Below are 17,179 nucleotides of genomic sequence, written 5' to 3'. Positions count from 1 at the left end.
CTAAAGTATCATATTTTCCGTATCCAATTAGACCGTACTTCAATTGACGGGAGAATGAGCAGGAAGCTCGATTTGACAGGGAATGTCCACATTTTAGGGTTACTGCAACCAGAACTTTTGTCTGGCGCAATGCAGTTTTAATGACAGACTTAAATGAATGTGGGAATCCACGAAGTCACAAAAGGCTCTAACTTTTCTGACTTAAGTACATCATTGACAAATCACCCATGGCTATCGGCGGACGATAAAGGGCTGTGCCCGCCCACCTAGATGCTTGGATCCCCCAGGGGCCCACATAGGTCGGCCTGAAATACTGATGGGAACTTAGTGACGGACTGACAATGCCCACCTCTGCAAGTTGAATTTGAAAAATGGGGTCAAAATGACATATTACAATCAAACCTTAAAACTTAATTCCATGAGTTCTGGCTTGATACATCTCGAAGGAGCGAATGAATGAGGCCTCTTCACAGATCACTTCACTTTGCAACATCTAATAACCTGCGGCGTTCGATTCAGCCCTCAAGGCGGGGTCTGTGTATATGCGCAGTGTAAATGTTGTCAGTGGTAATTCTGGCCAGCGGGTGTCGCACACGGCACCATTCATGACTATTGACTGTGGGCAGCGCTGCTCCAGTAAAGTACCGTATAACCGTATAATCATCCAAAATATGGCGCAGAGCGACCTAAGTACTGTCTATAGTGTAATAATAATAATTGGGCCCCCCTCATGCAGTTCTTGCATCCCCCTTGAGACAGAAATCCGACGGGTATGGTAGAATACGGCCCTGGGTACGTTCGAGTAGTATCTTACTAATAAGGTCACTTAGTAACTTTGTCATGCTTGCTTCACTGAAATCTCTTCCACTTAATACCGTGTGAAATTTCTGCCTATGTTTTGAGTTGAAAACTTTAAAAGTTTATATTTGTGTCTACTGTCTAATATGAAAATTGCTTGATGTTTCCCAAATCGTCCATATCTTGTTCAATTGTTTTCTCTAAAAATATGGATGCTAGCTTGCATTAAATGTTTCATTTAGAGTTGATTTATTCTGTCCAACAATAGACTATTGAATTTTCTATTGATAGTAAGTCCTTCAAGCAGCGGTTAACCCCCCAGGGGAGTTTTTAAACTGTTTGACCTGATCAAATACATAAAAAAAAAATAAATATAAAAGCTCATAAAGTCAGCAAATTCCGGTCCCTGATGGTCCGAAGCGTCTGTGTCTCTGCCTGACCCGGCACTTTGAAAAAAAAAAGGTAAGGAGGCGCTTTGTTTTATCAATAAGACCTTGTTTTCACGGCTGGTCACCACCCTGGCGAACCAATCAATGGGTGCACGCTCTGCTATCGCTGGTGGAGAAATGAAAAATAAACCCCAGATAATCCTTCAGTTAAAAGGTTACTCAGGGCGATAAAAGCTATTTTGTTAATTTATTTACTCTCTGCAGCGGAGAGATAAAGAAAAGGAACAATTAGGGGAATTCTAGGTGAGAGATTTTCAAAGGGCAATGACATTGGGTTAATATTTTATAAGGTCTGATTGGCGGAGACCTGCAGAGGCCTTTTGTTTACACACGGAATGATTCACTCGTTTGTTTGTCGGCCGAGCGAGCGGCGGAAATGGAATAAATATCTTCATGCCTACCTTTTAGGCACGTCAAACAAAAGCCCAGATAAAAGGTTAATGGCTCAATCAGAACCGCCGGAAAATAATATTACCATCTATGTTGACATAATCGGGTTGGATTCCGAAAGACGGGGAGGGCGGCAGATGTGTGTAACAAAATCCACTAAAGGCGGCACGCTCACTTGGGCTCAACATTATCGATTGATTTATAACCGATGGTAATCACTGCATTAGCGGCGCGTTACATAATGAGATCCTAGTCGCCGTTTCCGTCCCCTTTTTAGCGATATTCTATGCCTATCACTTCCTGTAAACTGGGGTGAGAACGTGAATGTAATTATCGGGGCTTTTATTGCGTCGGGGCGTTGAAATTGGACTCGTGTTGGCCCCGTGTAATCCGATTGCTCACAGCGGCGTAGTGTGTTGGCCAGTATCGGGTTCCTAGCGACTCTGCTGGGTCAACACAAGGCCGCGCCATTATAGGGGGTCTGGTTCAGGGAAAGTTCATCGTTATTTTCTTTTGGCGACGGCAGCAAAACAAAGAAATAGATACATCGCATATTTGCTGCCGGGTCTTATTTGGATTACTTAATTGAAGCCAGCAGAGACATGAGACCTTCGAATATCCTTTAGCCGCTCAAATGTAAATAAAGCCTGGCATCATTTGAATTACAAGTGACCTCCAATTTTAAATATTGTCTCTATTTTCGTGCACAATTTATACCTGACAAAAATAATAAAAGAGCTATAAAAACAAAGTGAAAAATTCCGCTTATTTCCTGATCGGTCCTGCAGCTTATGTTTCATGTGACTTTATGTGTGACAGTGGCCCAAAAAAAGCTCAACAGAAAGTGAGAGCATAATAATGCAGAAGGCCACAAAGCATGTCACCCAAAACGTCAATGCCACAAATCTTGACACTAAAACATTGGTTCCATACCTCCGAGTGCCCCCATTTAGTTGTTTCCGATACAGTATGTGGCGTCAGTCGGCTGACTAACAGACAAGTGAACCTCACTTAGTGGATTCCCGGTCCAATCACAGATTTTTATTTTTTTTTTTGACTGGACTGGATTAATGATATTTCCATACATTTCAAAGGGGACCACTGATTTAAGGATCATGATTTAAATATATATATAAAAAAAATAATCCAGTCCCAAATTTCTATTTATAATTGAACATATAATAATTGAATTTTTGTTAATGTCCTTTTCTTCATCTCTTCCTCTTGTATTTTTTTTATTTTACAAACACAAGCAATACATTTCAATTAATGAACAATATCAGACGAACGATCGTTAAGGCGTGTTCCCCAAGTGCCCTCTTCACAATGCAGATGTGCTTCCGGCATGTCAAGTCTATAGTGCATTACTAGCGTGCTGCATTTAAAATGAATAAAACGTGATGATGGCCCATGATTGGAGTTGACTGTGACCTCTCCCACAGCGGCGCAGCCTTCCCACACACAGATCCTCTGACGTGCGTTTGTCAATGAAATTACCAACGTCTGGTCTCTTGCCAACACACTGATACGCAATTTACCCTTTCATGAAAATTGAGCCCTAAGTATTGTAGTCTAGACTCCAACAATAATCTCTTACTGGTATCCTTTGCTAAATTCTTCTTTATATGACGATACTAATGTAGTGATTGGAGAAATGTTTGGTTTGTTCCGCTATTGTGATTGTGTGATGCTACCACAAGAGTCATTCAGTAAATTAGTTTTTTAAGAATGTTATTTATTCTTATTTATTCAAATTATTATTTATTCTGATTTGAGTCTATTTGCTATAATAAAAACATACTTAGCATATGTCAACATGATTTATAACTTTCCAAAGCTTGAATTAAGACATTTGAATGCCAATAAAGGGTTTGTATTTATATTCATGGATTCAATGTCTGTTTAAGGATCTGCAAGGATCCTCTAAATGTAATAAATCCAAAGACTCTGTTTGTGTAACATAAAAAAACACAATATGGAAATGCTGCTTATTCGACAGCAGCAATAAATACTTTTAAGTTGTACTATAGCAAAATTACTTATGTAAGCCAGTCCAAAAAATATTCGAGGTTAACTGGAATCTTTTTGCTATACAGAGAGAAGAAACTTCTTAATTTAGACTACACTACATATCCATGAACAATGAAAAGCATGTAAACATGTTTGTGTTCTAAAATGAAGAAAAAAAAACGTTTTGGGGGGTTTTTCATCATGTAAAAACAAAAATATATTTATTCATAAAAATCTCAAGCATGCATGTATTCAGTAGTTCTGCAATAATGGCCTAGTTGGGGCCTTTTTCTGTGCCAGGCTATTTAGGGAAATCAGCATCTGCTGCTTGATAAATAGTTGGCACTTTTATTGTTGGAGGCCAGGTTGAGTTCCTCTGCGGACGCTCTGAGTCTGTTCGCTTGACCGTCGCAGATGTGCGTATACTATGATACAAAGTACATTCGTGCTACTTTCACTAGCAGCTTGTGTGCATATAGTACAAGCTGACAAACCACTTTTACCTAACTGTTTTTTTTTCATACTAGAGTCCACATCCTTTAACATCACTTTTTTTTGTCCATTTGAGAAGCTTTTTTTGCTTTTTGTATTGTTGGCAAAAAGCCTTTTAGCCGTCACGTAGCCTCAATTGAGGTCTTTCATAAATAATTCAGCCAGAGTACGAGTGAAAGTGATGACAGCAAAACTGTCCGCGATCGCTCCCTCTCCTCCGATCAAAGAGGCATATAGAAATAGGAATTACATTTCCAGACATTCCCAGGTTGAGCGGGCACTTGTCCCCCCACCCCTTCGCTCGCGGCCCTCCTCTCACTTTCGCTCCCTCGCCACTTCGCTCGCTTGTATATATTTTTTCCCGCCCCGTTCAAAGGGTTCGACGAGGGTCGGCTTTTAGTCCTCTCGAGCCACGCCGCGAGAGTCAGCACATTCAGACAGACAGAGCGAGCAAGCGCACTCTATTAGCAAGCAGCGAGGTAAGTAAACCTCACAAGACACGGCTGAATAAACTCCACTATTAAGGCCGTTTGCTGCCGATGCTGCCTGTGGGAAATGCAATGAGATGGGCTGTAAGGCAAACGACCGCAATGGCTGATGAGGGCGGTGGATTCAGCCACAAGTGTTTAATAAGAAAATAATAGCGCCACGTCTCTTAAACAGATTTGATGGAAAAGACCAATCGTGTCTGGGAGTTTTTTTGTGCACAACACGGGTTACAGTTTTACTTCATAATGACTTTATGTTCTGCAAATGTGCTGAAAGGGGTTTGTTTCATTTTAATCAGATACTGATAAAAAAAACAAAAAAACATGAACTTTTACTGAACATGGTAAGTGACTCCCTCAAAGTAACAGCTTGCGACATGCAGAGGACTAGATTCGGCACCCGTAGATCTGTACTTGTGGATTTTTTTTTCAATATTAAATATTTGTGTGGGGTGTTTTTTTCCCCCCACTCATCCATGTTTTTGTAGGAAAACGCCCATTGTATTTATTTATTTGAATATTTTATCTTTGGGTTTCCAATGCATTCCACTGGGCATCAGTTAAAGGCATATTTTTGCTATTCAAGGGTCACTGCACTTAGAACATACACACCAACAGAATAAATACCACATTACAAAACAAAACTGCTTGTGTAAAAATGAATGGCGGCGGCAAGCAAGCAATACACTAGTCAACGAATTCTACACTATGTTTTAATCCAAGATGCAATTTGACATTTCTAGATAGTTTTATTGTTTACACTGATTCAGAATCTGTCCTTGTATTTTCTCTAACACATCAGTTTTTATCTGCACAACATATAAAAAACTGTAAATTAGTTCAATGCGAAAATGCTGAACAGAGATGCAGGATAATGGCATAGCAATTCTGGTATCGATATTGGCGCGTACCCACCAACCCAGTACTTGGTCACGACTGACAATGGCAAACTTGGAGTTAAAGGTCAAACCAAATAAGTCAATGTAATTTGGGGCAGATACTGGTTGTAACCAATTTGAGACAACCACTTCCAGTTATTTCCACTTTCCTGCACTAGTTTTCTTTGTAGGTGATAAAAAAAAGAGTGCACCGCTGTCATTTATGTTAGTAGCACTATAACACATGGATCATGCATCCTCCTGTTGTTCGTTGGTCCGTACGTTCCTTTTCTGTTAGAATGCACTCAGAAATACGCAATTTAGCAGTTACGAAAATTTGTAATCTGAAACCATGGCTTATCGTAGAATCGTCCAGTTCAGCAACTAAATCAACTGGGAGTCCTTGCTTTAGTGCACACCCAAGTTCAAGTGCATCTAGTTCACACCCAATCAGAAAACAAACTGATAAAACATTAGTAAGTTTTATTAAATTGCACCAAAGTGTGAAGCACCCTAACTGTTTTGGTTATAGTGAAAAAAAAAACCACACAGGTCAATGGGCAAACAGTGTCGCATGCAATTGATAGCTGAAAACATGCACACCTCCCCCAGTGGCCCTTTCCATACCACAAAACACAAGTCTGAGCTAAGACTGACGTCAAATAATTTGTTGGACCACTCTTCCTATCTTGGTGTCTACTAATTTTCTCGTTAGCACAAGAACAAACATTTATCTCCCAGTGGAGAATGTAATTGTGGTTTCGAGTGGAGCACAATACATCACATTTGACTGTTGCAGTCTTATTAACAGAAAAATAATTCATTCGAATGGAGGGTGCAGGGGGGCGGGGGCGGCCAGTGTCAGCCAACAACGTTGGACAATTTGATTTCTGGCCTTGATTTGTCTTTCTGAAATGAACGCCATGTTGTTCTGGTTTTGCCTGATCTTTGAAAGATCTTAAACAAGAAGTCCAGCTCATTTTGGATAGGATTTAGTAGCCTGATAACTCCCAGACTATTGTATGCCCAATAATTTATGACGCCAATATGTCACCAGTGTCAAGTCGGCCATAATTCATCTTCAGCAGAGACACCAGAGTATACCTTTATGGACTTTTTGCCCCCCTTATAATATGTTTTTGTCACCCTGTAGGCTTCTCTTTGTAAGTATAAGCCAGCAAAGTAGGTATTGATTGCAACTTGGAGCTGTATTAACACGCCAATGAGTGAGACGTGTGGAAAGTCAGTGTGGTATCTGCTTCCAAGGCCCAAGCACCCCCCCCCCCCCCCCCCTCAGTCAGGTGACTGGGTCATTTATCACGGCTGGATCCGTGCCCCTCGCTTGCTGTAATAAAACTCCCCCCCATCGGAGTGGTCCAACAGGTCTGAATCACTCTGTCACACCGCCTTCCAGCGATGGCATGCATTAAATCAAGCAAGCGGAACATTTCCTAAGGCAGCCATTGCCTTTTAATTTCCTGAAGAAGCTTAAAATATCATTCATTACTGCAACTACACATATTTGGATTTTAAAAGTCTCATAAATCAATAGTGGCCTGACTGCAATAATTATAACAAGTTAATGTGTAATTTCCAGACTGACGTGGGCTGAAGATTTTAGCATATGCAAACGAGGCAATTCAAATAGTGCGGGGGGATATTAATGCGCAGAAACAGGTAACGAGGTACGGGCTATGAATTATGCATCAAAAAGTGGTTGATCTTCAATAAAAGGAAATGAATTCAGCGTGTAATCTAATTAGTTATGGAAGTCTATTATGTTGAGCTGCAGAAAGCAACTGTCCTTGAAAGGGAATTTATTTACAGTGCGTGTTAGCTCGTTGTGGAACGCTCCAAATGTTAACACCAGCCGTCGCTGTCAACCACACTCCCCCCCCCCCCATTTCCACCGCCGCCCCCGCCCTCGCTGCCACCCCCACGCTCTCTCATCCGTCTGCCTCTTGTGTTTCCTTTCAGCTCCAGACCCGGTCGGCCCCCGAAGAGGACCCAGAGTGTGACATCGCCCGAGAATCCTCACATCATGCCCCACACGGTCCCTGGTCTCATGTCCCCTGGCATGATCCCACCCACAGGTAGGCTTGGATTCCTACTTAGTCTTGGACAAGCAAAATATCCCATTTACATGAATTATATTTGGAATAGTTTGTTCTCGAGTTCACATTGTCACATTGTAAAACCCTCCCTGAACACTCTTTACCTGAACAGACCAATGAGAAGAAGTCATTTGTGTGTTTTTTTGATCAGATAAAATCGACCACTAATGTAACACATTTTTTAATCACAAGTGACACACATGTAACAGCTAGCCAGCCGCAGTTAGCATGCTAACAGAACAGTTTATATCCTCCAGAGAGCACAAACAGATGCATTCAAATACACTCACAGTGGTTGTACGATATGAACTTTGACCAAAAAAATGCCTTTGCATTTGCAAGCTACCGCAATGTACCAGACAAGAACTAAGTTCTTTTTTTTTTTTTTTTTTTTTTTTAACGAGCAGCCTCAACAAAGGTTGTGAAGAGAAAAGAATGTGAGAAGAAAAAAAAATTAAGTTTTGTTATTTTCTATTTAATAATTTAGTAGTTTAGTAATTTAGGAACAAGTTGGCATGCATGAGGCATAAAACTCTCTACCTTTTGATCACATGTTGAGCATATGGGAGCTAACCAATAGGTGGCTAAGCGTAATAAGAGAACGTAATAGCGAGGCAACAGCATTGGCAACAAAGAGGTAGGAATAAACCTATTTGATGACTGAAACATATAGTTATTTTATTTTATGGCATTTTTTTTCTCCCAAACGTGGTTCAAATTATAGATTTGTACGTCCTTCAGGGTGTTGGAACTTGGAGGTACCATTGTATTCCCTGCTCGGGGGCTCCCTGCAGCTCATCCTCGAAATGGCAATGGGTCCGAAGTGACACATGAAGCCCCCCGCAACCAGACACCCGCCGCTCACTCGTTCACCAAAAACAGATCGTCTGTGTAAGCCCCTGTGGAAAAAAACAACAACAAAGGGAAGGTTGAATAAATTGGAGTGGAGATCTTTTCTCTCAGATTATTCCGGTAGATGTTGCATTTGTTGCCTGGAGTGCATTCTAATTAGCGCGATTAAATCCACTCCACTGCAATATGTACATAGGCGCTGGTTGTCGCTAAAGCAAGCTTATCGCCACAAGAATCAACAGCAAGCGTTCAGGCCCTGACGCCCCCTCAGGCCGAGTCTTATTGCGGTGAACGCTTTTGTTCTATTTGTGGCGGGCTTCGTTGTGACTACTTTGATGTTGGTGGCTTTAAGTGCTCCCATTTGCATATTGTTGTGCTCGCCTTCTTGACACATCTAACAATGTTAGATCGTTTTCAACATTCACTTGGTGTAAATGATATTTACTGACGTACTCAATGTAAAACACACATAAAAAACAACACTGCTAGTTTTCTATGACATTGTCAGTTATCTCCCAGTGTCTGTCTAATCTTTTTAGTTTAATGCCAAAACACTCAATCCGTTCCTGGATAAATAAATTCTCAGTTAAACTATAAACCACAGTAAAAAAATAAAAACAACAAAACATTTCCTCAACTCTTATAACAAGTCTTTAGAGGGCCGCTATAAGGCCGGAGAAAGAGCAAAACATGCTGTTCGTCTGGGGTGTCAAAGTCATTTTTGTGGACGGGCCACATCGTATTTCTGGTTTCCCTCGGTGGGCCATTTTGACTGTGAACCCATATAAATGTATGATCACCTGGCGTTATCGCATACACACAACAAATTGATGCAAAGCCAGTTTTGAAATCAGAAGCCAGTTCGTAATTGTTCAACAATTTTACAATTTCTTTTAAAAGGGGGGGACTGGTAACAAATAAATGGCTATATCTCATATCTCAATAATATTAAAAGTGAAGAAAATGTGCTGGAAACAGGAAGTTGAAGCACATGATTTGCCCTTCACGGGCCACATAAAATGAGGTAGCGGGCCAGATATGGCCCCATGGCCTTGAGTTTGACACCAGTGCTGTACGTAGTTACTGTTGGAATTCTCAGGGGATGGAATCGATCGCAACTGGACTGCTGTTTGTTTTGTTGCATGAACTGATGAGGCCTGCTCAGATGAGCGGTGAAACATCTTTTAAGACAAACAGATCCAGTTACGATCAATTCAATGCCCCGAGAATGAAATAACCGGGATGAATGAAAATATCCACAAGCAATACTGTTGGAACGTTTTAGTGGTACACTGAGGTGTCGCATAGCATCTTGTGCATCTTCTTTTTTTTTACATAAAATTTATGGTTATGTTGCAAATTGTAAGACCTCTGAAGCATTCAATGTGTATGTTTTTTTTTTGTTTTTTTTTTACTTTTTGGTTAACTGTATGTAACAATAAATCATATTAGATATCAGAATGTAAATGAAATGCATACTCTAAGGGCTGTATTTGCCTGTTTATGCATTTTTTTCATTTTTTTTTTTTTTTTTTTACACGTCAGGACTTGCTCACTTTTTATCCACGTCCAGACTTATGACACACCCACAACGCTTAAACAGGCACAAACACCAAAGAGACATGATTCATTATTCTCATACTGGCTATAAATCAAGGAGCATGGAGTTTTCCTTGAACTTATCGGTCATGTATGAAAATTCATTATGTAGTGGATGTTTTGCCAGTCAGAACCTGTTCAATGCTTCCCCTCACTCACACTTTGAAGCAGAACTTTTTAACTTTTTATTTATTATTATTTTATTTTTTTTTATTTTAGATCAGAGTGGTGCTCAACGTTCTTGTGACCAGGTACAGGGCAGGTCACTTTATCACATAGACATATTTTGATGACTAAGCAAATCACAATGACTGGAGTTAGAGTATATTGGGAGCCCTGCGGGAGCCGTGTGCTTTCAAAAAAACTCCTAAAGCTTGTCTGCTGATGCTACCACAAATGCCTCTCGCATGCTCCTCGCAGAAGAACTCCGCTGGCGACAATATTTTCCGCAAATAATTATCAGGAATAAAATGCTCAAAAAACTAATCTATGTTTTAACTCAATCCAAATTTGAAGTGCAATATAATCATTCATTTTAAAGGGCACTTTACAGATAGCAGTACTACAGGCTCAGTAGTGCATAAGAATAAATGTTTGTTGCCGGGAGAATGCAAGGATGAACAGATTTGACCAGCGATAACCACATGTATCCAGAAAAGTTTGTTTTGCGTACGCAATTAATTTCATAGCGTACAATTTTACACATAATATTTTATTCTTAAATTTGACTGTTTACTGGGATCAAATATATATTTTTTTAGAGTAAAATGTACAAAATGTACTGTCAGTGCTTGAGAGAAAAAGTAGTTTCCTTTGAACACTGCAGGGATTAGCTAATTTGCTACATTAATAATGCCAAACTACTGTCTCACGTTGTCATATCTTCAAAATATTTTTAGACTTTCCTTTTTATTTATTTGTTATAATACTAGAAACATATGAACACATAAAAACAAAATAGTAAAAAAAAAAAAATCACAAAATGTTGGAAATAATTTTCATGAGACAGCAAAGATGTACTGGAATTTTATTCCAAAAATAATTATTTATTTAAAAACAGCAACAAAATTGTTCATTGCCATGCAAATAACGGAAAACTATCATCAAGTTTCATGGAAAAGGCATTTGTTTTTGGGTGGATATTATTTTTTTCATATTTTTTTATTTATTTATTATTTCATTGTGTTAAAAAAGGTGCAACATTTTAGAGATTCAGAGACATTTCAGAGAACCATTTTTCATTATAGGGGGAACAATATAGTTTACTAATATTTTGTGATGAAAGGCGATTGAAGAGTGGTTTTACCCGTATAGTTAAAGTTCAGTGTTTTTTTTTTTTCACATAACACACTAACACGCAATTTTTGGTGTTGCATGCTGTTCATTACACAGTGACGTTTAAAAAAAGGCTGCTTTTTTATGATTTGAGAGGAATTTGTTTTTTCACGATGGAAACTAAACTTTCCAAATATGATTCCTTTTCTAACAAAGGGCTTCAGATTAAATTACAACACGTTGTTGCTTTAACAGACTTGCAGTTATCTCTTTTTTGCTGTAATATTACACCAAAAGTGTTTTTTTTTTCTTTCGTCTTGGAGGCAAGAAAGCATTATCGGTGAGGTGTTTGAAACCTAATATGAAGCACATTCACCACAATCGCTTTGAACGAATAGGGCGAGGTCGGCGGGTATCTGTAGAAAGCAAAACTCAAAGGCCGAGAAGAACGCGGAGGAGGACAATGATGAAAAAGAGTCGTGTTATTTAGTGGAACAGAGAAGCAACACAGAAGCCTTTTGATACCATCCCCTTTCGAGCGCAGAGGGACGCTCTGATCTTGACATTTAGTCGGGGTATTCAGAGGCCACTGATAAAGTAATTGAGGTTTTCGCTGTTCTCATAACCGTCACGCGGACCTCGCTAACTGTGCTCTGACGCATCTTTTCTTACCCGTCGCTTGCTGCTTTCATAATTGAACTGTTTTGATGATAGCATTAGGCTTTAAATGTCATGGGAACTTACCAATTTTGACATTCGCCTAATTGGATATAATTGACCACACATAAGTTAGTATCTAAGCAAGCGGCAAATTGATGTCATTGTCACGTCCAGAGAGCGCTGATGGATGGTAAAAATGGCGGCACTGAGAAAGTGTCTCAAATAGTTGTGTCACATCATTTTGCTTCATTTTTCACTTGTGCTAGTGCTCCCGTGCGTATTTCTGGCATGTGACGTTATCACCAAAGACGTGATTAACGCAATATTAAAGAGTAAAGCCTCATCGTTTGTATTTTTAACAGGCATGTAGTGGGGTTTAATCAACACGAGCAGTGTTGGTCAGCTCTAGTCGGAGCATGTTCAGCAACATTATCGAGCTAGTTGGCAAAATGTTTGGTCATTTTCCAATAAGGCATTGTGGCTAATGACCCTTAACCGACTGCTGAGACTACAAATTTTTAAGAGATACAAGCAGAATGAACTACGACAGCATCAATCTGCCAATGCTGAGCAATTTTAGCTAGTTATGTAGTTAGCTAGTTAGTGCTGCTCTAATCGATACACGCAGCCATTCATCTAGCCTCTCTAAGTTTATGACTATGCCAAGCAACGTTTGCTTTTTGGCTTGGAATACTAGTCAACTGTTTCACCAGGTGAGGTGTGGTCACTAAAAAAAGCTTTAATAGATGTGAAAAGTAGTGGCATAATTATAATAAATATAAATACACCAGTTGGTGTCGCAAATGAGCATCACGTATCCCACTTATCGGCAAAACTATCTACCTTAACGTTTAGAAAGTTCTTATTTCTACTCCCCTTTCTTTTGAATTAAGGGTTGCAAAAGGTTTTGTTGTTGTTGTGTATAACATCATGCATGAAGACATTTTGAAGCCTGAGGTTGACCACTACTAGACAAACTCTTCTATATGTAATGGAAAAAACCACCATAAATGGCTTGAATATTAATTTTCGCCTCCTTTCTGAACATCATAGTTTGTGGTTTAGTGTCAAAAAGCTGCAGCTTGATGCAAATCTAATCCATCGTCTATAGCACCTTCATGTCTCAAATGTTGTTAGAAAGTTTTAATTTGAGTTTATTATTTATTATAAGTGTTTTTGAAACGTCACCATGGTGCCACAGCTCAAATGTGCCCAATCTATTTTACTTTCTCCTAAACATGCCCCAATCCACTTCGGTGTTTATAACTCATTCATCTCCAAATGTTGTATTTTTTGCTGCCGCTAAATGCACAATTCGCATCAGATTAAAATCAACGCCTACACAGTTGTGCAGGTTTTCTTCACACGCTAACAAGAACAGCAATGCGTGTGTTGGAACACATTGTGAACATATGTATGTGTGCCCTTGACATCGCTTCCATTTAGAAAAGAGGACATCTTAATATGCTTAGCTTCCCATTTAAGGAAATACTCTCATATGTACATACGCGTGCGTGTGGGCGTGAGCGTGTCTGTGTGTGAAAGCACACGTGTAAGTGTATGCACGTGCCCGAGGGAGTTTTTCAGGTGCCTGATGCATTACAGGCAGATTTACCCCCACCCTCAACCCAACATTCCCAACCTTCCAAATGGGATTATTTGCCATGGACTGACACCGCACGGAAATGACATCTCCTTTAAAGTGGAGAGAGGACCTGCACTCACACTATGGCCAAGACGAGAGGAGCAGAAGCTTCAGTGTAATTCATTTATATGCCAAAGGAACTGAGTTTACCATTAGAGAAATGAATGCCACCCACAGTACGCAACCTATCCGCAATTCCACTACGATGCTGATAAAATGACAAGGCAGTGAAAACCTGAAAACGTTGGAAGTTAAAATAATCGGTACCAGTCAAACTCTGTTCACCGTTGAATGTACAGGCTTAAAGTAAAAGAAATTATTTTTTAATTTAGTTGTTAACAGTTTTACAAGTGTAAAAAGTAGTTAATCAGTGTGAAAAAAAATAAAAGAACAAAGTATTTAAGAACATTGCGCTGCAGGTATCCCTGACACATCTCAATTTTGTAAAGGTGCCAAAAGAAAAAAGTCCCGAAATTCTTACATTTAGTGTTCTAAATTGAAGCTCCCAAAAATACTACTGCAGCATTCAAAATAAACTTGCCTTTGTAAATCTTATCCAAGTTCTTGACAAATTTGAAGTGACGAGGCTTTCAATTCTGTCATATAATCCGGAGTCCATTTGACTCAGTCGTTATGGTCAAATTTAATGAAGGAGAGGTCTTAAATTTGATGGAAGCTGCCTTAAAAAAAGTTATGTGGCTTCCTTAAAACTGTAGATGCCCTGTATTAAAACCTTTATTATCTTTGCTGCATGTTTTACAGTAACAATTAATTGTTCTTAACTGTCGTTCATGAGTAAAGGTCTGTGAAACAATAAACACTCAGCCTTGAATCTGATAAGGCATATAAGGTGTTACATAACAATGAGAATACTTTGTTATTGTATGACAAATTTTTACTTCATGTACATCACTTTGTATGCGCAGTTGCAGTTTAAAATGAAAGTAATTTGCGTCATCAATTTCTGTCTCATGTTCATTTTATTTATGCTTTTGACACTGATACTTCACCTCTCTTGGTGTTCCAGCGCACCGAGTTGCCTGGCCTTGACTCATCTAACAATTTGGTAATAGAAAATTGCCTCCGCTTGAAGTAAAAAACGGGCGCATCGCACTCACATCTGCGTGATCGTCATTGCCAACAGCATCATCATTTAGTTTGCCTTCCACGTGAATCTTGCGCACAGCACGAAAAGAGCCGCTATCTTATTATGAATTTAAAAAATTTAAACAGTACAACATATTGTGTAAAGAGCCTCAAAATTCAATGCAACAGGTGTCCTCATACCTGTTCCTCGAGGGCCAGTGTCCTGTCTGTTTTCCTTCTCTCCGTCCTCTAACATAACAGATTTAAATAATCAGTTAATCAGGAAAGTCTGCAGAAGCTAGAAAACGATCCTGATCATTTGAATCAGGTGTGTTCCAGCAGGGAGTGAAGGAAAACAGGCAGGACACCGGCCGTCAAAGAACAGGATTGAAGACCCCTGCGGTTGCATCATTGACATTGCAGGGAGTCTACACAAAACATCGCCAAATGTGCAAGGATTAGTGGAAAACTCAAATTTTTTTTGTAACAATTGGGTTCTAATTATCTTTGGAAGCATTGCAGTGCACAGTGGCCCTAATACTGCCCCAAGGTGGCCAAGGTGGGCTCACCAAAAGCTCACAAAAATTCATGAGTTTCCAAAAGATCATTGAAATCACTGTTCAGTAGTCACACTCGGTTACTGTTCAGGCAGACGTTCTGTGCAATGTTAGAGGCAATCTATCTTAAAATTGTTTGTTTTTGATCACCGGTGCAATCATCTTTTATTTCATAGTCACATTTTGCTAATCTGGCCAGTACGGTTGTACCATTGTCGGAATATGTATGCCTTTTTGTCATGAAATTAGCATGTCGGCAGCGACAAGAGCAGTTAGCCCTAATCCGCCACCCCTTCAAGCGGCTTTTAAAATAGATCCACCCTAGAATTTATGCGTTGTTTTTTTTTGTACTGCTTGCTGCACCGCCACGGTCCTCCTCTTCTCAGTTGGCAGCTTGTCATCAGGTTAGCAAACAGTGTAAATCAGGTGTGGGTAAACTACGGCCCGGGGGCAATGTGTGGTCCGTTAAACGTTTTAATATGGCCCGTCGAACTTGAAAAAAATTAAATGAATAAACCTTGCTAATGTTTTATTTTCCAAATACTGTGTTTTTTCAAAGACATATACATTGTTGGAATGCTTTTGTTCACTTTCATCCATCCATCCATCTTCTGTACCGCTTCTCCTCACTAGGGTTGCGGGAGGTGCTGGAGCCTATCCCAGCTACCTTCGGGCAGTAGGCAGGGGACACCCTGAACTGGTTGCCAGCCAATCGCAGGGCACACAGAGACGAACAACCATCCGCGCTCACACTCATACCTCGGGCAATTTAGAGTGTTCAATCGGCCTGCCATGCTTGTTTTTGGAATGTGGGAGGAAACCGGAGTACCCGGAGGAAACCCACGCAAGCGCGGGGAGAACATGCAAACTCCACACAGGAAGGCCGGAGCCGGGATTGAACCCACGCCCGATGCTGTCTCTCACTGTGAGGCCATGCTAACCAGTCGGCCACCGTGCCGCCTTGTTCACTTTCATTTAAAGCGAAATGTATTTTTTTTTCCTCCGATGAGGTGCAGTTACCAAAACTATCCATCCATCTGCTCCTGGTCCGGCCCCATTGTCAAATAATTGTGGCCTGCCAATCAAAAGTTTGCTCACCCCTGTTGTAAATGATCCAGAATTTGTCTTGATGGAATGTAACACAGTTCAAGTGGGCGCAGTCCACCATAGGGCGCACCCTAGTTTGTGTCATTATTTTGTTGCCGCATGCACGCGTAACCTGATGTTTAAAATGTTTTAATTTGTGCCCGTGGTGCGCTCTTTCACAAAGCCAAAACTTTAATTTTGTTAAAAAGACGAATCAGTCTCTTGTGCAGCGGTGCAAAGCTAATCTGATTTTAATTCAATTATGCGCGTTAGTTGCGGAGGGCACAGGCATTTGGGTGTTTGTCGTAAGAATGTTCTGACATTGGCGCAGGTATGGGGCAGCTAGCATGTTAATTAATGATGAAGATCCTGACAATATGCGGAGGCATGACAGCGTTAAGCCAGTCGGCTGCTGCTTCCTTTGCATATTAATAGATCCTTCATTATTATTTAATATGACAGCTGCTCCAAGGGCTACCGTCAGACCTTGTCTCTGTTATTTGCTGTTTGGTGCTCTCCGTGTGACACCGCTACGCTAGTCTCCATTAATTCTTTGACGGCTTTTGTTTTTTTTTTGGTGTGTTTGCTTTTGCACTGCCAATGATTCGTACCTGTGTCTATACCAGCGTCTGAATCTAAAGGTGACTTTGGGAGAATATACGAGGCGGAATTGTTTTGTTTGCATGGTAATGAATGCAGATTAGCAACCGAGTTGAATGTTGACGTTTCAGACTTCCTGCGGCTTAATAGACTTCCCTGTCTTCCTCATTACGCCCGCCGCGTCAGGCCGCGGGTTCTGA

The 17,179-nt window shown here is 40.3% G+C and overlaps 1 protein-coding gene across 4 annotated transcripts in view; it reads left to right on the top strand.

The window, feature by feature from the left end:
* dachd (dachshund d) overlaps positions 1-17,179 on the top strand; it is a 134,864-nt gene that overhangs the window by 64,133 nt on the left and 53,552 nt on the right. For all 4 annotated transcript variants that reach the window (XM_088315572.1, XM_088315571.1, XM_088315570.1 and 1 more), the window contains exon 2: positions 7,483-7,598. In XM_088315572.1, coding sequence (XP_088171698.1) covers positions 7,483-7,598 — 116 coding nt within the window. The remainder of the gene's footprint in view (positions 1-7,482; positions 7,599-17,179) is intronic.

Source organism: Idiotropiscis lumnitzeri, chromosome 14 (genome assembly GCF_059441095.1).
Source record: "Idiotropiscis lumnitzeri isolate Australia: NSW breed Sydney's pygmy pipehorse chromosome 14, RoL_Ilum_1.0, whole genome shotgun sequence".
Taxonomy (NCBI): Eukaryota; Metazoa; Chordata; class Actinopteri; order Syngnathiformes; family Syngnathidae; genus Idiotropiscis; species Idiotropiscis lumnitzeri.
Note: the sequence above shows the minus strand (reverse complement) of the source record. Positions and strands in the feature narration are given on the sequence as shown.